Source organism: Akebia trifoliata, chromosome 15, assembly GCF_017979445.1.
Source record: "Akebia trifoliata isolate Shusen 1 chromosome 15, ASM1797944v1, whole genome shotgun sequence".
NCBI lineage: Eukaryota > Viridiplantae > Streptophyta > Magnoliopsida > Ranunculales > Lardizabalaceae > Akebia > Akebia trifoliata.
The window spans coordinates 27,738,429-27,762,270 of record NC_141389.1 but is presented as its reverse complement, the minus strand read 5'-3'; the positions used below and the strand labels follow the sequence as shown (position 1 = coordinate 27,762,270).

Sequence of the window (23,842 nt, the reverse complement as noted above, 5' to 3'; positions counted from 1 at the left end):
ATCATAATTGCAAACAACTATTGTTTGTATGAGTGTAATAATGTAGAGATTATAATTTAAACTAAATCTTTTTTTTTTTTTTTTTTTTTTGAAGGTAATTTGAACTAAAATTTTGTAATATTTTGAAGGGTGTGTTTTAATCTTTAATTGGGGTTGATAAAAAATATAAGAAATTGAGGTGTAATAAGTAAAAGTAGGGGTGCCAATAGCAGCTCTCATTAGAAAATAGAAACTAATGGAGGATACCATTTTAGTGTCAGAGTTTGGAGTCGTTTTTCGCTTATAAAAGCAGCATTGGTTTTCTTCCAATCTTTACTGATGAGAACAACGTCTATTTCACCTAACTCGATTCTCCCAACTGAACCCTCCCCAGAATCGAATCAGGAAAGAAATTAGGCTTCTTCGTTTCCATTACAAGCCTCAGCTTCTCATTTATTCTGGTTTTATTACAGAATAGATAGATAGTCTCAAAGATCTATAAAAAGATCAAAGCTTTTTACACACACTTGAGGAGCAAAAAAGTGGTCTTTTCTTATCAATCCATCTGTTTGAGAAATCAAATCTTCTACAATTCTTTACTTTTTTTTTTGGCAGAGAAGGGGGCACATTTAATTGTGTTTGTTGTGAGAGATTTGTAATGGAGATGTTCAATTAAAGAGTGCAAAATATATTACAGAAGTTCAATGCTGGCAAGGCAAATCTTTCCTTGTCCGCTCTCTTATTAAAGTAAACAAACTAAAGCCTCTGTATCTCTTGAAACGGAAGGAAAAGCGAGGTTTTTGCGGAGATACACGCATTTGTCCCAAAGCCCAAAGACCCTTCTTTTGATTCTCTCTTGTTCAGCAAATATATACTAGAAAGAGACCTCTTGAAGAAGGTAACAGATAAAAACAGAGTTTCTCTTCTTTTCTGACTAATGGTTTGTGAGAAACGCCAAAAAAATCGTTTTTTTTTTTCCATATCTCTAGAAGTATTTTCTTTCTCTTTTTTCAGTGGTTAACAGATCTGGGGTTGGGTTTTTATTTCCATTCGTGTTGTGGGATTTGTGTATTTTTGTCTCACTTAGTATCTTTTTTTGTTTTGTTTTTTGGATTACAGATCTAGACGGATTTTCTCTGTTAAAGATAGCGGAAGAATGTTGCCTCAGAAGCAAGCAGAAGAAGCTATAGTACAAAGCTATAACGAGACGGAACATGACGCCGTCGAAGAGAAGGAAGATCAGTCCATACTTAGCGTCAAAAGCTTTCTCTGGCATGGTGGCTCAGTTTATGATGCTTGGTTCAGTTGTGCTTCCAATCAAGTAAAAACCCACAAAAACCCAGATCCCAAAAATAAAAATAAAAATATTTATTTCCCCAATTTTATTTAAAATAAAAAACCAATTTTCCCCATTTTTACAGGTAGCTCAGGTTCTTTTAACTCTCCCCTACTCGTTCTCTCAACTGGGGATGCTCTCAGGTATAATTCTTCAGATTTTTTACGGGATTTTGGGCAGTTGGACTGCTTATCTCATCAGTGTTCTCTACATCGAGTATCGAAGCCGAAAGGAGAAAGAAAACGTCAGCTTTAAAAACCATGTTATTCAGGTAAATCTTCTCAGATCAGATCAAACCAAAACAAATCTTGAAAAAAAACAAAAAACAAAAAAAACCCAAAATTTAAAAAGCTCCGATTATAGAGAGAGAACCATTTGTTTGTTGTTTACTGCAGTGGTTTGTTTTGAACTTTTGAAGGGTTGGGTTCATTGCACCTGAAAAAACAAAAAGAAAAACTGATTAAATCCCAAAATTTTTCTTCTGAAACAGAAAAAGACCCAATTTTTAAAAACGAAAAAAAAAACTGAAAAAGACCCAATTGTTTGTTTTTTACTACAGTGGTTCGAAGTGTTGGAAGGATTATTGGGTCCTTACTGGAAAGCTGTGGGACTGGCTTTCAACTGTACTTTTCTTCTCTTTGGGTCTGTTATACAGCTTATAGCCTGTGCAAGGTAAAGCTTTTTGTTTGGTAACTCAAATAAAACAAAACTGGGTTTTCTTTAATCTTGCTCAGTTTATCTAATTTGTTGTTTAATTTGATGGAAACAGTAACATATATTACATAAACGATCACTTGGACAAGAGGACATGGACGTATATCTTCGGAGCTTGTTGTGCTACAACTGTATTCATACCTTCGTTTCACAACTATCGGATTTGGTCCTTTTTAGGGCTTGGGATGACAACTTATACGGCTTGGTATTTGACCATTGCAGCTGTGGTTCATGGCCAAGTAAGTAATTATTAAAGCCTGTTGTCTGGTTTCGAGTGTACGGTTATCCTAATTAAGGTTCTGTTCTGTTTCGTTTTGTTTGGTTTGGTTTCGGTTACTTTAACTTACTGAGTGAGAGTTTGTTTTACGTTTATTTTCAGGTTGAAGGCGTGTCACACACGGCTCCTAACAAACTGGTTCTGTATTTTACTGGCGCCACTAACATACTCTACACCTTCGGTGGACACGCGGTTACTGTGTAAGATTTGTTCTAACTTATAAGATTGTAGTTAGCAGTAACGTTAATCAAACGCGCACGTAGGGTGATTTTCCTTACGCGCATCATCCATCGACCTTGGTTTTTTCTTTTTTTACATAGTGAACAAAAGGTTTTTTGTGAATCATTTTTTTTTTTTTTCTTTCTAATATGCTTCATTGAATGTTATAAGAGAGACCCTTTCCTCACTCAGATAGTGAGGAAAAAAGCCTTATTAGGCCTCATCTACCGTCAAAAAGACCTTGAGATACGTAATACAAGATTTTTTTTCATATTTTTAGAGAGTTACTATTGCCACACCAACCGTGTGCAATTCTCTGGTGAGTTACATAGGAATTTGGTGTTACATTAGTAAAAGTTGGTGGGGCAATAGCATATCTCTATTTCTAGCTCTTTTAGTAATGTAAATCAGTTCCCCCAAATTAACCCAGTCCCATGGGACCAATTTGGGAAATTTCCGGTTCGACCATTTTAAAAGATTGGACAAAAATAACAGATATTAGTGAGGGCATTTTCAAAATTTTAGAAATTGTTAAGGGTATTTCAGTCACACAAAGTAAGAAAAACTGATGTGCGGCTGTGATGGTGGTGGTGTTGTACAGAGAGATCATGCACGCGATGTGGAAGCCCCAGAAATTCAAGTACATCTATCTAATAGCGACGCTTTATGTATTCACACTAACGCTTCCGTCAGCAACCGCCGTCTACTGGGCTTTTGGTGATGAGCTTCTTAACCACTCTAATGCCTTCTCTCTCCTTCCCAAAACTCGTTACCGTGACTCCGCCGTTATCTTAATGCTTATCCACCAGGTCCGTTAACTGTTTATCTTTTTAACCGTCATTTAAGATTATTAAAATGACAGAAATAACCTTATGATTTGGTTGAATTTACAGTTTATTACATTTGGGTTCGCATGCACGCCTTTGTATTTTGTATGGGAGAAGGTTATAGGGATGCATGGAACGAAGAGTATGTGTTTGAGGGCACTTGCCCGGCTGCCCGTAGTGATTCCTATATGGTTTCTTGCCATTATCTTCCCCTTCTTTGGTCCAATCAACTCTGCTGTTGGAGCATTATTGGTCAGCTTCACAGTCTACATTATCCCCGCTCTCGCTCATATGCTAACCTACCGAAAGGCCTCTGCTCGTCAGGTAGCTATCGTATTCCTTTTCACTACCCGTACTGCCCCGTTGGCCCCTTTAAAAATAAATTTTTTTTTTATTTTATTTTATTGGGGAGGGGGGCATTTTGGTCATTTCGGAGATTTCACTTTCTAATTTTGCTTATCTTGAGAAGTTGAAAGTTGAAAACGAAAGGCTATACTTTTCCTTAGTTAATTACTTATGAATTATGACTAAGGTTTATTCGGAGAAGGAGGAAAATGTTTACCACCAAAATTCCCTTAAATAACGATTATGTCCCCATAGTGACAGCAATACTTGATCCTGTACTTCATGGTTGAAGGTTGACTGTAGGTCCCACCATAGCTGTCCTAAGTATAAATAAGCCTAATAAGATAAGCGTAGCCTTTGTGGGTCCCCATCGTTGTCCTTCGAATTTGACCGTTTTAAGTTAAATAGAGTACTTGGGATAGTTGGAAGGACTTTTTGGTCTTTTAATAATAAGGAATATAATTAATTTAAGTAATGTAGGGTTTTCATATATTAGAAGAGTATCTCGCTATTGGTATCCTAAGTCTTTCATTGAAGAAGTATGTAACTTTAAAATGTCAAAAGTACCCTTTATATTCGACTTTATTTTTTCTTTTTAAAGTTTAGGGAGTCTCGTCTTGTCTTCTTGATGGAGATGTCCACATTCACATTAGACCCACGTGACATGCACGAGAGAGAGAGAGAGCATTTAAGTCTTGGGATTTGGCAATATCATGAGATGAGGTTGGTGAGCTGTCCCTTCCACTTAGTTATATTCGATAGTTACGTTATGTACATGTCGCTCAAGCTGTCAAACTCGCTGACTCACTAATTCGTATTAATCTACTGAGTCTGATTGGGTGAAATGAATATGATCTGGAATTCTAACAGCATACATGGGCTAGCCCATTTATTGTAACACTAGATTGGATTGGGCTTATGAGGCAAACCCAGACCTGGCCTGTTTAATCCACTAATGACAATTTGCCATTTTTTAATGATTCAATTTGCTAATTTTTTTTTTTTTTTTTCCGAATTGTTTAATGCAGAACGCAGCGGAGAAGCCTCCTTTCTTCATCCCGAGCTGGACGGCCATGTACGTGATTAACATATTCATAGTTATATGGGTTTTCGTCGTTGGTTTTGGTTTCGGTGGATGGGCCAGCATGACCAACTTCGTCAAGCAAGTTGACACATTTGGGCTTTTCGCCAAGTGTTACCAGTGCCCCAAACCTCCCGTACCCACTGCAACTGCTCCGCCACACCACTAAGCCGATTAAGATTCAAACTGAGTCAAAACAAATCAGACCGAGTTGATCCAAAAGTACCCTTTTGTCTCTTGTAATATACATACATCCCCTCCATTTGGTGTGCTGTTGTTGTTTTTTTGTTTTTTTTTTTCCTTCTCAATATAGTGTGGTGAATGGTGATGATTCCTTTGCTCTTAAAGCTTAGGGTAATTAAATTAATATATGTTTAGACTTTTAGTATTGGATTTTGAATATTTTTATTTTATTTTATTTTATTATGGAAATAATATAGTACATTTGGTCATTACTTCTAGCATGTTTTTCCAAGTAAAATAAGCAAATGTGGGTTTCCTTGTTTTGTTAATGAAACTTGGCATCAGATCCATGGGTCCAAGTGGGGATGTTCTTAAAGACCCTTTTGACTTGGATTCTTCTAAGGGAGAGTGGGGTATGAACTCTCTTCACATGGGTTGCACTTGATGCACCTTAATTTTATTCTCTTTATCACATGTAGTAAGTATTCATGAATAATTTTGTTTATTTAAGTATCTTATTTCCCATTTAATGTATCAAATCTTTGACCATTTGTAATTTAATATTTGATTTTTTTTTATTTCTTCACATGAGCACTTATTTTGGTTTCTTTAACAAATATAAAAAGTGGATCTTAATGTTTGCTTCCTCATTAGGTTTGATTATTCAAATTGGTATTTGAAATGGGTTTTGAAGAGTAGAAGGATTTTAATTTCCTTTGGTGAGTGAGATAAAACTTCTCATCAAAGAATTCTTCTTGCCCAACCTAATGAGTAGGGAGAGATATGTTTTAGTAAGGTAAAAGAAGTTTTTACTTGTAAAAGATATCAATGATATAGGCTAAAACATGGTGTGTGCATGTGTTGGGTTTGCTTTACCTTACCCTTAAAGCTTAATAGAATTTAGCTCACCCTCCCCACTCTTGTGCTTTGTTGTCCTGTTATGTTATAGAATAATGATAAACAGACTACCCCTCTGACATACTCCCCTTCTACTCTCCTGGTGTGGCATGTGGATAGAATTATAAATTCTTTTCTCGGGATAAATATATGCAGTTGTGTATCCCGAGAAAAAAATATATGGTTTTATGCACATGCCACGTCAAGAGACTAGAGGGGGAGTATGTCAGAGGGGGAGTCAGAAAATCACGACTTTATGTTGTGATGGAGTGATCTCAAGATTGTACTTCATATCTCACATCTTGACGTGAAAGTGCATAGGAATCATAGAAGCCTTTTATTGAGATACGAGTCAAAAGCATCTATGGTTCCTATACACTTTCACGTCAGGAGGTGCGATATGAGTAATAATTGTTTTTAGGCTCAGCATAATTATTTTATACGTCGAACTCTATCAAGATTTATGTTGCAGTAACTCCTTAACACTTAGCCTACCATACTTGCAACGTGGCGTAATCTTCGTGAGGAAGGGTAGCTTAATCGAATCGAACAACTGGAACTCTAAAGGATGGATTGGTGGTTGGGTACGCTATTAACTTTTGTAAGGTAGACCCCCCTAAAATAGTTTAGAGTTTTGGCACTATATTACAATTATTACTTAGAGACCCCACATGACTGGCATCCCAAATATGATCAAACAACAAGTAATGTACCTTTTCATATATGTGAGCTTAGTAAATTGTCCATTTGGTAGGAAGCAGTTGCCCTCCTTTCAGTCCCAATCTATGTGCAAAAGGAGGAGAGGGAAGCTTCTTATTGTAGAAAAATTCCCTGTTTTTCAAGAGATGAGATGCGTAAAACATGTCCTCGAGATTCACAACAAATTTCGAGGTCTTTTTGACCGTGGGCGAGGCTTAGAAGACCTTTTTCCTCACTATCTTAAGTAAGGAAAGGGTTTCTCTAAGAATATTGACTGGTCACATATTGCCATGTGGCAGAGTATTTTGCTTACCACACCCCGTAACGATGATAGAAATCAAAATAAAACACCAATCAAAAAAGAGAACACTACACAAAATTTACGTGATTTGGAAAGATTGTCTACGAGTCCATAGGGGATGATAATTGATGACATCCTTTCACTATTTTTGTGAAAATTGGGGTTACACTATCCCAATCTCACTTTCTCTTAGAAAAATTAAAAATTTCATATAGAAATCGTAAATTGAGTTTGTTATGAAAATTTAGACTATACAAATATGAAATTGCCCCAAAGGTAAAAGGATACAAACTTGAGTAAGAAAAAAAAAATCACCCCAAACATAATACATTGGTTATAACCTCCCAAATCACTTATAATTATGTGTATAGACCAAAGGGCAAGTTAAGAAATGTGTTAAACATTCATGAAAACTCCATGTCAACAAAATGTCGAACCATAGATACCTTTCCTTGAGATACAAGTGAAGCATCTATGGTTCTGAGCACAGCTCCATGCAATATCTTGCATTGTCACTCTAGCATTATTCTTTAATTATAAAGGGCAAATAAAATGTCATAAATACTAAATTTATTTTCAGAGTCGTGCTGGAGTGACCTCAAGCTTGGATCTCATATCGTACATCTTAACGTGAAAGTAGATAGGAACTGTAGATGCTTTTTCACTTGTATCTCGAGGAAGGTATCCATACACTTTTATGTCAAGGTGTGCAATGTGAGGTCCAATCTTGAGGTCAATATATATATATATATTACCATGCCACCCTTTACTAATAACACACCAATTAATTGAATTATAAGACTACAACAATTACTCGAACTCTCTATTTGAGAGACTCTTTGCATTGCTTCGCCAATAAAAATATAGTGCTGATGCTTAATTTATGAGAGTGATCTTCAAACTATTTGAAGCTCAAAAGTCCTTATTAGAGAGTGATCTTCAAACTATACAATCCTAGACTCAAACATCGAAAAGAATCACTTGATCATCTTTAGAAATTTGTCCTAAAAATGTCAATGAGAAGCGAATTACCCTTATTTTTTCAATCCCTAGTCAACCCCCTTCAAAATAACGCCCCCAACCCCAATGCCCATTTTGTGCCAATTTTCATTTTGTTGTGTACAATAATGGTGTGTTGTAAATAGAAGTTGGACTGGCAATATAAGTTCTCCTTAATTTTTAAAGAACGGTCCAATTTCGTTTTCAGTTAAACTGCTCCTTCAAACCATTTCACGCTTAAAAAAACAAAGAAATGATGATCCACGTGCCACAATTTGATTGGCTATTGATAATTGGCCTTTGGATGAGAAACATTACGCGGGTTTTCAAGTAACGAACACAAAAATTTGAGGATAAAAATCTGCTCTTGTAGTCTCTGGAAGATAAGATTGAAATTCCCCAAATTCTTTCTCCTCCAAAACCCAAATCTACTCGAAAATTTTGTTTTTCCCTCCAAAACCCTAGCTTCAGATGTCCAGAGAAATTAGGGTTTAAAGAATTCGCTATGAAATAAAGTATCTCAAAACACTAGAGTTTTGTTTCAGACACAAGAGATGAATTTCCCAGCTATCATTTGCGAGAATTGTTCTCCAATTTTCCAGTGTAGATTCTTCCGTGATCTTCGATTTCATTCGAACAACTCTTCTTCAATTGTTGTGAGACGGAATTGTTATCGAAGGAACAATTTGAAGGCAAATCTGGTTTCAAAGTCCGAACTTTTGGTTATCTAAGTTCTTCTTCACCTTCTCAGAGTAATTCGATTTCAGATTTGATTCCGTTTTCTTTGTTCTGTATCAGGTCAGTGTTTCTGGGAAATCGAGGGATCTTTGTTTGCCGAGTGGCAGAGACTGAGATTGAGCCAGAAAACAATAACGATAAGGTGACTTGTTACTTAGTTTTAGATTGTATGTTTGATTCTGATTTCCTAATGAACTTAGTTTGAGAAGAATCCTTGAGTGAACATTTTGCAAGTACCATGAAACTTAAATGATCAGTTGTTGACTCCATTATAGAGTTCTTTAGTATTTGTTATTTCAAAGATTTCTTATTTATTCTTTTGTTCTATCCATTAAAAAAATTGAGATTTTGTTTTGGAGATAATTCCCAAATCGTGCAAATATTGTGTAAAAGTTATAATAATAAAAAAAGGCCGATAATGAAATTACTTTCATACCCCTTCCACAATTTTGGAAAGCTACTAGATCGTTGATTTTTGTACGAAGCAACGAATCAATAGAATCCATCAGGGGCGGAACCAGGATTTTCTTGTAGTTCTATAGTTGAAGAACTTGAAGATGAATAGTTTTAGGGAGAAAGTCGAAGGTTTTTAATTAGAATTGAAGAAAAGGATATTCAGGTCATTTTCAATTAGGATATGAGAAGACCCGGTCAAGAGGCAATGTCATTAACAAAAAATTGAAAAGGGGGCGGGGGGAATTTGAGGGAGGTGAGGGTGTGGGGGCAAATGGGGAGAGAGATGAGGGGGTGGGGACAAATGGGGCATGTAATTAGTTGAAAATATAGGGGTGTCTCAAATTTCTGTGGGGGCAATTGCCCCCACCAGCTCCTTACTAGCTCCGCCCCTGGAATCCATGATGTCACTAATTTATTTTGGAAAAGCTACACTGTTGCTAATTTTTTGATGCTACAAGATCATTACAAAGCAACGGAATCAATAAAAAAGGGTTTACAGTAATTTCATTATCGGGCTTTTAAAAAAAAAAAGTTACACATTTTGCATGATTTGGGAATTAAAATGAACAGTGTACTGGAATGAGAATTTCCCCATATTCAGCGTATGAAATGGTAATTTACCCTTTTTTAGTAGTGTTTGAATAAATGTTGTTGGGCCTTCCATTTCTAGGAAAAGAAGATAATTGAAGATGGAGAAATACTGCCTTCCACCGATTCAATTATGCAAAATATTGGACAGCATGAGTCCCAGCCTGTTGTTGATCAAGTAACGGTTGAAGTGTTTTATTGATTTCCCACTCTGTTCCATTTGATTTTTTTTTTAATCTTTTTAATCTTATCTGTTCTAAGTTTTTATTTTTGATTGACTTCATTCTCTTTCCAGAACAATGAGGAATCAACACAGATGGGAATGCTAGAGTTGAAAGACTCAGCTGAAAGTAGTGATGTGGAACTTAAGTCTGAAGATGGCATTCAGGTAATTTCTTCCTAGTTAGTTCTAAGGTTATGCAGCCACACGTTAGCAAATTTGCCATATCTGTTGACTTATTTGCTTTGGATCAATTATGAGCTATTGTGAAAATTTTACATGAAATAATCAGAGAATCCCATTGCATCCCCTCTTGATTGAAACAGATCATGAAACTCGTACTTAATTATTTGTTTTAGGACTATTTTCCTGGATAAGTAGTTTGTGTAACAGTAATCGACATTGGGTGCTCGATTAGATATGAAAATATAGGCTTTCGTAGTAGAAAAATTACATCATCGGCCAAAGGTCGATTGACCTTAATAGTAATGGGTACTTCACGTTGTCACTATGGTTCATGCCGACATTCTCAGATTTGATGTAGATCACATTCATAATTCACGTGATGAACCTTGGTGATGACAATATATCACCAATGTGTGCATTAGATCAGTTTGCCACTGTTTGATGTTATGATATTTTGGCATTGTAATGGTCACTGTGAACATGTGAGGAAGCTCATTTAAACTTAGTAGCCCTCATTTATGCCTTTATTGACCTAGAGCATCTCCTGCAGCGTCTCAAATTTTGTTAGCAATTCCAAAAAGTTGAACAACCTCCCATAAATACTCTCCAATGCAAGTGCCAAATGCCCTCTAAAAAAATGGAATATGCTAAAACTGCTGCTATATTTGACATTGGTTTTGGAATATTTCAAAATTTGCTAAAAGTTCTTTTATGTTAGAAAAATGTCTTTTGGTTTTTTTTATTATTACCAAATTGCCATCTGAAGCATACCAATGACTTGTTTTTGAGATGAGGCATTGGAGAAGCACATGCCAAATATAGCATTTTTTGCACTTAATTGTCTCAAAAAAATGAAATTGAGTGAGGCAAATATAACATTTCCATTGAAGTTGCTCTTCCAAAGGGAATAAAACTAACTTTCATTTTGAGGACAAGACACTATAATTTGACTTTCCCAACTCTTATGGTGATAAGGCTGTGTTTGTCACAGGTGGGTGATAATGTAGAAGTTGCAAGTGGATCTCCTCTGCCAGGTCTGAAGGTGACTAAGAGTTGATCTGTTGTTTATTTTATTCAGATTATCTCAATTCCAAAGACCATCTTTGGTTTCGTGACTCTATTTATAATGAATTTCACCTTTTGTTTTTGTCCAAATGTCTTCTGCAACCACAGCAACTCGGCGAACCGATTAGGATCCCAAAGGAAACAATCGACATTCTAAAAGACCAAGTATTTGGTTTTGACACATTTTTCGTGACAAGCCAAGAGCCATATGAGGTGAGCTCGTGACATGAACCTCTCTCTATCTCTCTATATCTATATGTAATAAAAATAATCATCATTATAATAATAATAATAAAACACAATGGTAGACCCCACTCCCTTTATTTTTCAAATAAAGAGGGGTTGGAATTTAATGTCACTATGAATCTTGAGGACAATATTTAATTTTGTTGTCTTTCCTCTGCTCTTCCTTTGCAAGAATGCCCTTCCGACTTTATTGTGTTTCTTCTTTTGTCTCCATTTCCAAGAATACACCCCTGCAACTTTATTGCTTCCTCTTCTACCCCCTTAACCCCAAAGAGGATGCCCTGCCTACCCTAGGCATGAGCAAACTCTAGTATATATATCCTTCCTTCAATATTAGACCTTGTTTTTGATGAAACAAATGGAACGATCTCAATAAAGAGAAGAAATTTAGGAAAGTTTTGTGGCTGCATTGTGTTTCTAATTGATTGTGCTATATAGTTATTAGTAATTTATTTCTTGCCCATCCGCACAATATCTGATTTAATTTTTTACCTTTGGTGGTTTATGTAAAATACCATCAGTATGAACTTTCTTACTTTACTTGACCAGGGTGGAGTGTTGTTCAAAGGGAACATGCGAGGGATGGCAGCTAAAAGTTATGAAAAGATAAGAAAGAGGCTGGAGGTGAGTATAATTTTAGTTTCTATGTTAAATACTCAATCAGATTAACTATCCAGGCTTAGTTTTCTGTAAATTCAGCACATCTTATTTACAGGATAGATTTGGAGATCAATATAAGCTTTTCCTTCTCATCAATCCTGAAGACGATAGGCCAGTGGCAGTAGTAGTTCCTAGGAAGACCTTGCAGCCAGAGACAACTGGTAATTGCAATATTCACTTTTCCTTGGTCCGTCCATATTCATATTTTCATAGATAATGCCACCTTTATGGTTCTTCCCGTTGCTATAGAGAATTAAAGTCTATGTAATAAGGGCACAACACTTTAGGATTTTTCCATGGCACATGTATCAGCTCCCCAACACACATCCTGAGACGTAAGGTCGTGTTGTCCTTTATTTAAATGTTTTTTTTTTTCTATAAAAATGACTTCTGACATAGATATTGTGTACCATCTTCAACACACTAATTTATTAAGTTGTAAAAATGACCATGGTGATATTAGAAATCTACTTTTATTAAGCAATGTTGTACAGAAATGTCTTCCTTTCCTCTTTTTTTTTGTTGAGTTAAGCGTAGCGAAATTATTATACTGTGATATGTGTGGAAGTGTTGGCGATTCAGGCTTCTGTAATGTTCTGTGTCAGACACCTTTTTATGGGAAAAATTACTTGAAGACGAGTAGTTTCAAACCATAATATGCTCGGGATCTGTTTGCAGCTGTCCCAGAATGGTTTGCAGCTGGTGCTTTTGGATTGGTCACCATTTTTACATTACTCCTTCGGAATGTACCTGCGCTGCAGTCAAACTTAATGTATGCACCCTTTCCTTTTATCCCGTGCTTTAGTTTCATCTCTTAAGAAGTTCGCTTGTTACTATTTTCCTATATCAAGACTTGCAAAACAATGTCAGTATAGTATTTGCTTGTTCTTAATATAGGAATATGGGTACTGCATGGACCGAAGAGATGCTGATTGTACAATTTGTTTCCAACTTAAGTCCTTTTTTATGCTATTTACCGAGAAATTAAATATCAATATCTTTTCGTGTCTAAATAATAGGACAAGGTTTAAAATCTCGTTTCGATGAAATATTGCGGTTGGATGAAAAACCAAAGCAGTCTGGCACATTCTGAGATTCCGAACATTCCTAGACAATCCAAAACATTCAATGTTTCATTCTGTTCTCAGTTGAAATTCAAATGTTCGGCTGAAATATTCTTAAATGGCACAAAAATATTCTAATGTCGCAGATCGGCTTTTGACAATCCTGGATTGTTGAAGGATGGCCTTGCTGGAGCCCTTGTAACTGCACTTATTTTAGGGGTGCATGAACTTGGCCACATCTTAGTTGCAAGAAGCTCTGGAATAAAGCTTGGGGTGCCATACTTTGTTCCTAGTTGGCAGGTGAGATATCTTTAGCTCTTTATCTTTCAATTGGCCAGAAGGTTATGTTAGAAGAATTGTCATGAATTCAATCCGGGTTCTTGATGATCCGTTAACGACCCATTTGACCCGATTCTTTGCCCCTGGCCAAAAATTTGAACCCATCTGGTTTGGGTTTTGATCTGACCCGTTTGCTTCTATTTGTAAACCCTAAGTATATAAAGGGTATTTTTAGGGTTCATTCTTAATGTGTGAGTGATAGAGCCGCTAGAGAGTGAAATTTGGTGTAACATGGGACTAGGGTTTATGATGAACTTTGTAAAATCTCATTGAAGATAGTGGATTGATCATCGCTGCCTGTGGACATAGGCATCTTGCCGAACCACGTAAATTGTGTCTTCTGTTTTTTATTTTTCTCTATTTCGTTTGCATTCAATTTCTTGCTCATTGTTTGTTTTATTTGTTGCATGTTTTTGCACAACATATTATGAAAATCATTGGGCTATTCAATTCATGTATTACATTTGGATTGAATTAATAGTTAATACAAAGCCCAATGATTTTCCTCTTTGCCTCATTTCATATTTTCGTTTTTGTTCATTACTTCTTGTTATCGTGTGATGCCATAATGTACGAGTAACACTCAGAGAACACAGCTTGATGGTTATACTAATTTTTGCCAAATTCATTCCATATTGGATGTCTGATGAGCTAATTTGGTGGCAGATAGGCTCTTTTGGTGCCATTACGAGGATTGTAAATATCGTCTCCAACCGTGAAGACCTTCTGAAGTTTGCAGCTGCTGGACCTTTGGCTGGATTCTCATTGGGTTTTGTTCTTCTTCTCCTGGGGTTCATCTTACCACCTAGTGATGGTATTGGAATTGTAGTCAATGCATCAGTGTTCCATGAATCATTCCTTGCTGGAGGCATTGGTTAGCATTTCTTCCTACACTTCTTCAGTAAATAGTTATAATGTATACATGTCGGATCACAATCACATAAACATGATATTTTGCATTAAAAGGAGAATATTTATGACTTGTCTTGTCTTAGTTTGGAAAACTTTATGTCTTGAACATGCACCTTCTGCATTTTCTTATTTATGTGGAGTTTAGCTATGCCAAATTACCCTTGTTAGGCTTGTATGGTGTGTTTTAATCTTTAATTGGGGTGTGATAAATAATTTAAGAAATTGGGGTGTAATAAGTAAAAGTTGGGGTTCCAACAGCAGCCCTATTTTTTTTATCCATCTGGAGTTAGCTATGCTCAAAGTACTCTTGACAGGCTTCAGATTTTATAAAGCTTACATCTAGAAAGAAGAGATTGAAATCAAACTTATTTTATTTTACAGCGAAGCTTCTTCTAGGAGATGCTCTCAAAGAAGGCAGTCCTATATCTGTTAACCCACTAGTAATATGGGCATGGGCTGGACTTCTTATCAATGCCATCAACAGTATTCCTGCTGGGGAGCTCGATGGAGGTCGTATTTCATTCGCTCTATGGGGAAGAAAGGTATTCTATTTGAAGTTCACGATTTCTTACTTGGCATGATTCTAGTGTCCAAGCTGGTCTATCATTATACTAGGAAGGAAAATGCTGAAGTGACATTGTTTCACACATTGCTGACGTGGATGTGTGTATAGAACCATAGATGCTTTTCATCGAGATACAAGTGAGAAGCATCTTTGGTTTTGTGCACAACAATGTGTGAAACGATGTCAAATTCAATGTCACTCCAGCACGACTCTACTTTGTAAGTACCCACTTACGTGTTTATTTTTTCAGGCTTCAACTCGGTTCACAGCTGCCTCCATTGGTCTGCTAGGATTATCCTCTCTATTTAATGACGTGGCATTCTATTGGGTGGCCCTGATATTCTTCTTGCAGAGAGGACCGATCGCTCCACTCTCTGAGGAGATCACCGATCCCGAGAACAAGTATGTTGCTCTTGGCGTCACGGTTTTGTTCTTGGGTCTGCTTGTATGTCTACCTTACCCCTTCCCATTTACAAGTGAAGCTATGATGGGTTTATGATAATATGGATCATATATGTAATAGTGGAAACAAAAATCCCAGAAAAAGACTCTTATTCCATTGGGGCTTAGAATAACTGAGCTATACATTTGTAGTTCTGTAGCATATACAAGTTCATAGAAAAAGTTGCGATTCGATTTATTTTGGATTGATTTCATGTAATAGAGCGATCACCCATGATTATATACTATATTCTGCCAAAAAATAAAAATAAAAAAGTTCTGAATCCAACATTTTCTGAGGCAATGAAGTGATCAAGCAGTTTAATTAAGCAATCTAAAACATGTTTCTTTATTGAGTCGTGCTGGATTGTACCTCATATTGCACCTCCTGACATGCAAGCATGTAGGAACCATGGATGTTTTCACGTCAAGATGTGTGATATGAGGTATAATCTTGAGGTCACTTCAGCTTCAGCATTATTCTTCTTTATTACAACCAAATACCTATCATACTGGCACTTAGTATGATTGGTAGATTACAGATTTCCAACATTGTAAGAGTGGATTCTTATATTTTGGGAGCAAGGTTTGGAATCGGGAGTGACACTTTAACAGAAGAATCTCAGCGCTAACATCACATCTAACTAATGAATGTTAGTCCCACCATTTAGTGGACAATATACCTAAAATGTAAATAATTCTCGATTATCTTATACCATCACCTTTGTTCCCCTTTCAACTCAATTTCCCCAAAAAAATTCTTTGACAAAAAAAAAATTTATTATCAAATCGAGAAGCTACATTTTTGTCATCACTTATCTGTCCACAAGAATTGATGGGTGGGAGAGAAAAGATCAGTGTCATGTGACACAAAATCAGTTTGTAGTTAGGTGGGAGATCACTTCTCTCACTTTCAGCCCTCAAAAGTTTGTTATGTTAATGACTGTTTGGCGAAAGGACTGGCTTTCAATTTCCAACAAAAGCGAGAAAGGAAAAAACAGGTGAGCTCGAAAAAAGACTCAACACTGAGCTTTTTAACTTCTTAAATAAAAGGGATTCATAGGGAAGGTTAGAGGAAAATTCAATAACAGAGTCTTTTATGAATCTTCTTCTCTCCAAAATGGGATTAATCAGATACCACGATATAAAGTTAACACTTATAATACTTGAAGAAATGGCAGATTGGAAATAATTTTTTTACAATTATTGCTGGTATAGTACCAAGGTCAGATGCCAATTTCAAAGTATGGAGGAACATAATTGATGATTCGTAGACTTATCCCCCTCTTTGATTCATTAATTTGCAATAATACAAACCTTTTAAACAAACCTATATATATATTTTATTTTTTTCTCCAAAGCATGCTTAGGACAAATTATTAGAGAATAGATGTAAAAATTTAGGAAACTCAACAAATGGACCCATTTAATGAGACCCTGATCATCTATCAAGCAACGCTTATGTGTTAAGAAAACAGGTGCAATTGAAACAAGAAAACGAACTGAAAAACAAAGACAAGACAAGATGCAATCACACAAATAAATACGGAGATTTTACATGGTTCCCTCAAGATTGAGGTACGTCCACAGATCACACCAATTTCACTATGAAGAGAAACTCGTAGTTACAGATTACACCCTTTCACCAAAACAAGAAATATAAATACCCAGGAAACCTAACTAGAATATTACATAATATTAGTGAAATTATGAAAATACCCTTGGAAAATTTTCTTTTAAAGGCCGATAATCCCCTCAAACCCCCTAGCAAGCTCAACATAGAGCTCGATTGACGTGAAGGCGTGGCTTGATTTACAGTACCTCCTTGTTGCCTAGTACTATGAGGTTCCACAAACCACAACAGTATGGACTTGGGATATTCTTCTTTGGAGAATTTTCTCTACATACATTTAGGAGAAAACAGGTTTTCTTTTCTCCCATGAATCCTTGTAAGACTTTTTTTTTTTTGGTTGATGGAGAAATCTCCTATTATTTAGCATTATTTAATTCTATTTAGATGACTTAGTGGAGTGCAAGTTGTAGTTATAGATGAGCATTACCAATTAATTAAGTTAATTTAGAGAGGCCCCAATGTACTCGTTGTCTCTATTCATACAAAACAACTTTCTTGAAAATGATCGAAGCTTGAAATATTCCTTATCGCCGGCTTCCCCATATTTTTATTGTTAGATTTGTTCACATCAGATCCTTTGTTAATATTCCTCTTGTGAAAGAGCTAGAATTCTTCAAGTCATGGAGAACAAATCTTGGAACACTGATGAGATAACTGAAGAAGATGTTGAAGAGAAACCTTACTTCATCAACACTATGGCACAAAAGGAAACGATTAGGCGGATTATAGAGTACCAAAAATCTCTGTATTTATCGTCCTCTTCTTCGAGTGCTTCGTGTTCTTCATTCTCCTCTTCTAGCAAAAGTAATAGTTTATTAGAACTTATGAGAGGGGGAAGTACATCTCTAAGAAGATTATTTGACATGGAGCATACAAGTCTAGCAACCCATTTCAAGGATTATAGTGGCTCACCTGTGATCAAGCCTATACTTCTATGGGGCAGTGATACTGATGATGGCATTCACAGGTCCGGGTCCACATCGTGGAGAAACGTTAACCCATTTGGGTTCACCGATACTTGTGTATCGGATGATGACCTTGATGGGTTTGCCTCAGAGGGAGAGTCCGTCATTCCAAATTCAAGATCAAGAATGCATAAGCGAAGGTTGAAAAGAAAAAATTCGTTTAAGAGATTACCTCGATTTTGTACATGGAGTCTTAAAGGCTTTCGATTGAGATTCAAGTTGAGACGGTTGAGGATCATGATATGTGGTAGATTATTTTGATACAAATCTCAATCCATATTTTTATCAAACATATGGGATTGTTTTGGAAATAATCAAATTTACAACGATATATGAACATAGTAAGATATCTTCCTCACCTTTTATGAGATTTGCATTATATATAGAAAAATTATTATTTACACTTGACACAAATTTCATGCGAGTGGAAGAATAATCCATAAACATCTATGAGTAAATATTTTCACATAGTACACAACGATCCGAGATTAATCTGCCTATGATGCTTCCTTCTTCAATTCTCAATCTACTACTTTGTTTGTTCCACAAATGAACTCCGTAGGTCTCTTCGCGTAGCTGAAGCAGCTTTTCCTCTATCCATCTCAACTCGATCAAATTCTCCGGCTGTCGGAAAAAGCTAGCGATCTTGTTCCAATACACCGGATAAAAATTCTTCGGTGGAATAACCGAGAAATTATAACCAGGCCTTTTCTTCTCCCTTTCGACAACCCTTGAAACGAGGTATGGACCGTTATGCCCCCATTTATTTCCATCGAAAGTGAGGGAGAATTCTTTTATGAATTTGAAAAGAAGTGGGTGGTTCTTATCGAAAATAAGAATCGCGTTGTTCAATCTTGTCCAATTTTTCGACTCCATGTCCACGCTTTGTGCTCCTATCGAGTTCTTCAAACCTGAAAGCTTCTTCAGGACTATAAAGTCTGTGTCCAAGTATATACCTCCATACTTGTATAAAATGGCGAGTCTAAGAAGATTGGATAGATTTTGAGGTAATGGAATCTCGCCCGGGTCCTTGTTTCCCATCTTCAACTCATCAAACCAAGTCTCAGCTGGAGTGTTTTTGAATAGAAATGGCAAATCAGGTGTGAGTGCGAGCACTCTAAACCCACGATCGATAAATGGTTTTAGGATCCAATTTCCCTCCAAAGAATCCATAGATTGTGAGAGAATCATCAAACACCCATAAGGGTGTGCTTTGAAGATGCTCTCCAAGGAAAATAATTCTCTCCTACTGAATGATCTCGCAGGCGAAATCCATGTCATGAAGACCCGAACATCGCATCCACTATTAAAGAAATTTTGAGCTCGCTTTGCAAATTGTTTTGTCAATGCTGTTGATTGAAGTATCTCAAACTTTGGTAGATTTTGTTTGAACCAAGCAATCCTTTCTTCCTCGGTTACATTAATCGGAGGAATTAGAGGATTTGGGTCTTTGTTGTAGGTCTCTTCGATCCCTTCTTTCGTCAAAAACAGTGGCAATTGTGAATAAGTTGCATCGAATTGTAAATAACTTTCGTAATAATCAACGATGATCCGACTGGGTCTTGTCGATGTCGCAGCCATGGAATGAAGATAGAGATTGCAGAAGATAGTGTGTGCTATGAGGATGAAGAGAGTTGCAAAAGAGACGATAATGAAGAGAGAATCAGACATGCTTTTGCAAGAATTCTTTCTAGTTTGGCAAGAGAAGTAGTGAACAATGGTGGGAAATAATTAATAAATATAGAAGAGCCAGCCATTAAGAGGGTGGCGAGGGGAACAAAGAGAGTTCGTTGAGAAAGAGGAAACTGTCTTTTACTGAGAAGATTCGATTAGGTGATCTTGAAGAATTAAAAAAAAAAAAAAAAAAAAAACTAAATAACTAATCCCCATGATTCCGGTCAACTTGTATGACACGTGGTGGGAATCTTTGCCGGAGAATCTGGTTCCTTGCTAACTCTGTTGTGAATGGGTGAATTTTTCCTTTGCTCACAGACTCGTCAGTGCGTGACACGTCAAACATGCAAGGGTAGTTTTGTAAAATAAGGGTCTTCAATACACATGGCTTCATGTGATTGGTGGATCCCGGATTTCTATAATAAAAAGAAAATTGTGATAATATGACGCCCTTCCAATAAATGTCCCCTATCACATAACCGTATATCATTTGCCTCGGGATACTCAGAATCATAAATCTTTTTCTTATGCATTCCAAGGCATTTGATCTATGGTTCTGTGAGGGTGTAAGGGGCGTTTGTTAGAGGGAGCGTCATATTATTAAGGTTCAAACAAAAAAAAAAAAAATCGTTGCGAATGTTCTTTTTTTTATGACTTTTCTAAGCTCTAATGAAGTTTGATGTACAGCGTCAAGCATAGGCTGAGATGGGAGAAAAATCTCTTTTTTTTTTTTTTTTTTGTATCTTCTTAGGGACTAACACATTTTCTAATCCATATTGGCCCCATATCTAAGCGAGTTGCACTTGGCTTCTGCACAAACAATCTAACAAGAGGCATTCCTACTTCTTTAGGTAACCTTTCCTCTATTGAGACACTTAATCTTGGAGGAAATAGTCTCGGGGGAAGTATTCCAGATACTATATGTCAGCTAAAAAGTATAACATCTTTCGTTGTTGGCGACAATCAACTATCGGTATGGTCCCTCCATGTCTTTATAATCTCTCGTCGCTTACAAAAATATATATACTAGAAAACCAACTATTGGGTAGTCTTCCACCCAACATTAGTGTCGGTCTTCCTAACCTCCAAATACTTTCTATCGGTGTGAACCTACTTACAGGACCACAATCCTCTTCATTGTCTAATGCCTAGCCACAACTTCAAAATCTTTCTCATGTCTGAAAACAATTTTATTGGAATAGTTCCTATCGATTTCAGAGACCTACGTTGTCTGTGGTGGTTAAACTTAGGTTTCAATAAACTTGGACGCGAGAAAGCTGATGATTTAAATTTCTTTATTTCTTTAACTAATTGCAGCAATCAACAAAAATTGGGTCTACATGATAATAATTTTGGAGGTATGTTACCTAACTTTGTTGCTAGTCTTTCGACCAAACTTGAAAGTTTTAGTCTAGGAAGAAATCAAATAGTTGGAAGCATCGCTCAAGGGATCAAGAACCTTGTCGAATTAGATTTATTGGGTCTACAAGAGAACTTCTTCACGGGTAGTATCCCCAACGGTGTGGTACCATCAAAAGGTGTCTTCAAAAATGCGAGTGCAATTTCCATAGCGGGGAACATTAATCTTTGTGATGGAATTCTTGAATTGAAGTTGCTGGTTTGCCCCATCCAAGAGTCTAAGGAACGTGAAAAGTCCCATTATTTCAAAGAAATTTTTGTAGTTGTTGTTGTTGTAAGCTTTATTTCAATCATGTCCTGCATTATTATTATTCATTGGAGAAGAAAATCAAGAAAGAGTTCTTCATCCACATTTTCCAATGTGGAAATTAAAAGAGAGCTTGTCAAGGCCACTGATGGTTTCTCTGCAGCCAATCTGGTTGGTAGTGGAAGTTACGGCTCTGTGTACAACGGAGTTGTTCATCAGTATGAAACTATGGTCGCAGTGAAGGTACTTTGTCTTCAACAACGAGGAGATTTAAAGAGTTTCATGTCTGAGTGCAAAGCCTTGAGAAACATCCGACATCGAAACCTCCTTAAGATCTTGAGTTCTTGCTCAAGTATGGATTTTCAAGGTAATGAGTGTTCGAGTTTATGCCTAATGTAAGTCTTGAAAGTTGGTTGCATCCAACCGTTGATGGAAAAGAGCATGATTTGAGGAATTTAAGCCTCATCCAAAGGCTAGATATAGCCATCGATGTTGCTTCTGCATTGGATTATCTTCACCACAACTGCCAAACAACAATTGTTCATAGCGACTTGAAGCCAAGTAATGTTCTTCTCGATGAGGAGATGACTGCCCATGTTGGTGATTGTGGCCTTGCAAAGGTTCTTTCTGTCTCATCTGATAGTTCTGGACAAATTCAAACCAACTCAAATGCTATAAAGGGATCTATTGGGTATGTTGCTCCAGGTACGGATTTCAATCATATTTTTGTTTTTGTTTTCCCCTTGTTCTTTAAAAATCTAGATTTAGTATAACATGTCTATTTTTATGTTTCTTCTATATGTCTAAGCATTTTTAATGAGTGACACCAGGGGCGAGCCTCAAGTGGAAAACCTCATTCGGCATGAAAAATAGTGACCCATTAGGCACAATAGTATGGCTTTTATCTAACAATAAAGGGTAAAAAACAATGAAAGATACGTCCATTATTCATATAGATAATTGGCCACTCTCTATTTCTTAGTGATATCAGATAAGTTATTAGGTAATTCCTTTGCAAATCTCCTTAGTGGTTTGGCTTTCAGCTTGCCTCCATGTAGTAGAAAAGTTTACTTGCCTTCCTTAGTAGGGAAGCAATTTAATTCCTAATTTGTGAGTGAGGTATGCCATAAAATCTCTCTTTCTTTCATTAAATCCACATGAAGCACACTTAAGACAATACATGTATTTGCAGAATATGGTATGGGCAGGCAGGTGTCTTCATATGGAGATGTATATAGCTATGGGATACTCTTGTTGGAGATGTTTACAGGAAAAAGACCAACCAATGACATGTTTATGAATGGTCTAAGCCTTCATAATTTTGTTAAGATGGCTTTGCCCGAAAGAATGGTGGAGATTGTGGATGCAAGTCTACTCTTAGAAGATGAAAATGTCGAAGCTACCAATACTGTAGAAAATCAGAGTGATAGAAGAGGTCGAATGTGGGAATGTTTGGTCTCAGTACTCAACATTGGAGTTGCATGTTCTGTGGAATCACAGAAAGAATGAATGGAGATGAATAATGTCGTCGTGGAATTATCTTTGATCAGGGGCATATCTACCAAGGGGTTGGAATTCATGGAGAGAGACAAAATAGTGTCCCATATGTTAATGAAGGCACATCTTACCTCAATCACTTTTAATGTTTCTATGGAATATTTAGCTTTGTTTTGTAACATAATGTTGATATGAGTATATATACATATATATATATATATATATATATATATATATTATATATATATATATATAATATATATATATATATATATATATATATAGTTCAAGAATAATTTGGATTTCCATTCCAAAATTATGTTCAAAATATTGGGTATCTTTTACATCCACTAACATATTTATCAAGAAAAAGGAAGGCAATAAAATTTTATTTTATTTTTCAAAGAATTGGTACAAATGGACATGCAACCATTCCAAAAGTAATACAAGATATTCAAATATTAAAACTACCATGTGAAATACGCATAAAACAAAACGTCTTTTAAATTAAAAATGCTTGATGTATGTCACCCTCTGCAATATATTATGGGACTCCTCAGGGGCTTACTAATCGCATAAGTTGCTTAGAAAAAAAAAAAAAAAACTAACCCCATTAGTTCATGTGGATACACCAAAAATTAGCTTGATTTTAGTTTATTCTAAAATCTTAAATCTAATAGTTAGATTTAGGAAGATAATGGTTGATTCCAATTCATCTCGAAAGTAAAATATTTTCCATGGTTTCACCTTTAAACATATTATAAAACAAACTTGTCCTATGTTTGTCAAAGGATTTACATTGCTCCTTATATGGTATATCTTAAAGACTTAGATTAGCATCAAGTAGCTTATCTCTACCAGGAACACTTAAAACTTGTGTTATATTCGCACAATTCAACTTATAGCTTAATCAATCGAGAAAATTATATAGTTCCATACAAAAAGTGAGAAGCTCTCGGTCAAATCGCCCTATAATGTTCGCATTCGCTCTCAGAAAACAATGTCCACAGACCATGCATGCTGCAATTGTAGTCCAAGACATGATAGAGGACCTTAGTAATTCCATTGTC

General features: G+C 36.2%; 3 protein-coding genes and 1 pseudogene across 8 annotated transcripts; 3 read left to right on the top strand and 1 right to left on the bottom strand.

The window, feature by feature from the left end:
• The first annotated feature begins 296 nt into the window (after positions 1-296).
• On the top strand, positions 297-5,230 carry LOC147384998 (auxin transporter-like protein 2). 3 transcript variants are annotated; one of them, XM_086426037.1, is made up of 9 exons: positions 297-877; positions 1,099-1,300; positions 1,401-1,586; positions 1,875-1,987; positions 2,085-2,268; positions 2,409-2,506; positions 3,127-3,334; positions 3,419-3,676; positions 4,726-5,230. In XM_086426037.1, exons 2-9 carry the CDS (start codon positions 1,136-1,138, stop codon positions 4,945-4,947), a joined length of 1,434 nt encoding a protein of 477 aa, XP_086282163.1. In that variant the 5' UTR covers positions 297-877; positions 1,099-1,135; the 3' UTR covers positions 4,948-5,230. The 3 variants fall into 3 exon arrangements, with proteins under 3 accessions (XP_086282163.1, XP_086282165.1, XP_086282164.1); XM_086426039.1 differs by having other exon boundaries at positions 877-919; XM_086426038.1 differs by lacking the exon at positions 297-877 and having other exon boundaries at positions 984-1,300.
• A 2,965-nt stretch (positions 5,231-8,195) lies between these two features.
• EGY2 (ethylene-dependent gravitropism-deficient and yellow-green-like 2) lies at positions 8,196-15,536 on the top strand. 3 transcript variants are annotated; one of them, XM_086426171.1, is made up of 13 exons: positions 8,196-8,566; positions 8,656-8,737; positions 9,722-9,817; positions 9,935-10,027; positions 11,037-11,087; positions 11,219-11,323; positions 11,906-11,980; positions 12,072-12,177; positions 12,695-12,788; positions 13,227-13,380; positions 14,086-14,293; positions 14,713-14,873; positions 15,147-15,536. In XM_086426171.1, exons 1-13 carry the CDS (start codon positions 8,412-8,414, stop codon positions 15,393-15,395), a joined length of 1,629 nt encoding a protein of 542 aa, XP_086282297.1. In that variant the 5' UTR covers positions 8,196-8,411; the 3' UTR covers positions 15,396-15,536. The 3 variants fall into 3 exon arrangements, with proteins under 3 accessions (XP_086282297.1, XP_086282296.1, XP_086282295.1); XM_086426170.1 differs by having other exon boundaries at positions 9,722-9,823; XM_086426169.1 differs by having other exon boundaries at positions 9,722-9,829.
• Positions 15,537-16,929: 1,393 nt separating this feature from the next.
• On the bottom strand, positions 16,930-22,988 carry LOC147384995 (uncharacterized). 2 transcript variants are annotated; one of them, XM_086426782.1, is made up of 2 exons: positions 17,883-22,988; positions 16,930-17,765 (listed from the first exon to the last, which is right to left on the bottom strand). In XM_086426782.1, the coding sequence occupies exon 1, from the start codon at positions 19,604-19,606 to the stop codon at positions 18,383-18,385; it is 1,224 nt and encodes a 407-aa protein (XP_086282908.1). In that variant the 5' UTR covers positions 19,607-22,988; the 3' UTR covers positions 16,930-17,765; positions 17,883-18,382. The 2 variants fall into 2 exon arrangements, with proteins under 2 accessions (XP_086282908.1, XP_086282909.1); XM_086426783.1 differs by having other exon boundaries at positions 16,930-17,762.
• On the top strand, positions 20,970-22,784 carry LOC147384996 (putative LRR receptor-like serine/threonine-protein kinase At3g47570 pseudogene; annotated as a pseudogene).
• Positions 22,989-23,842: the final 854 nt, after the last annotated feature.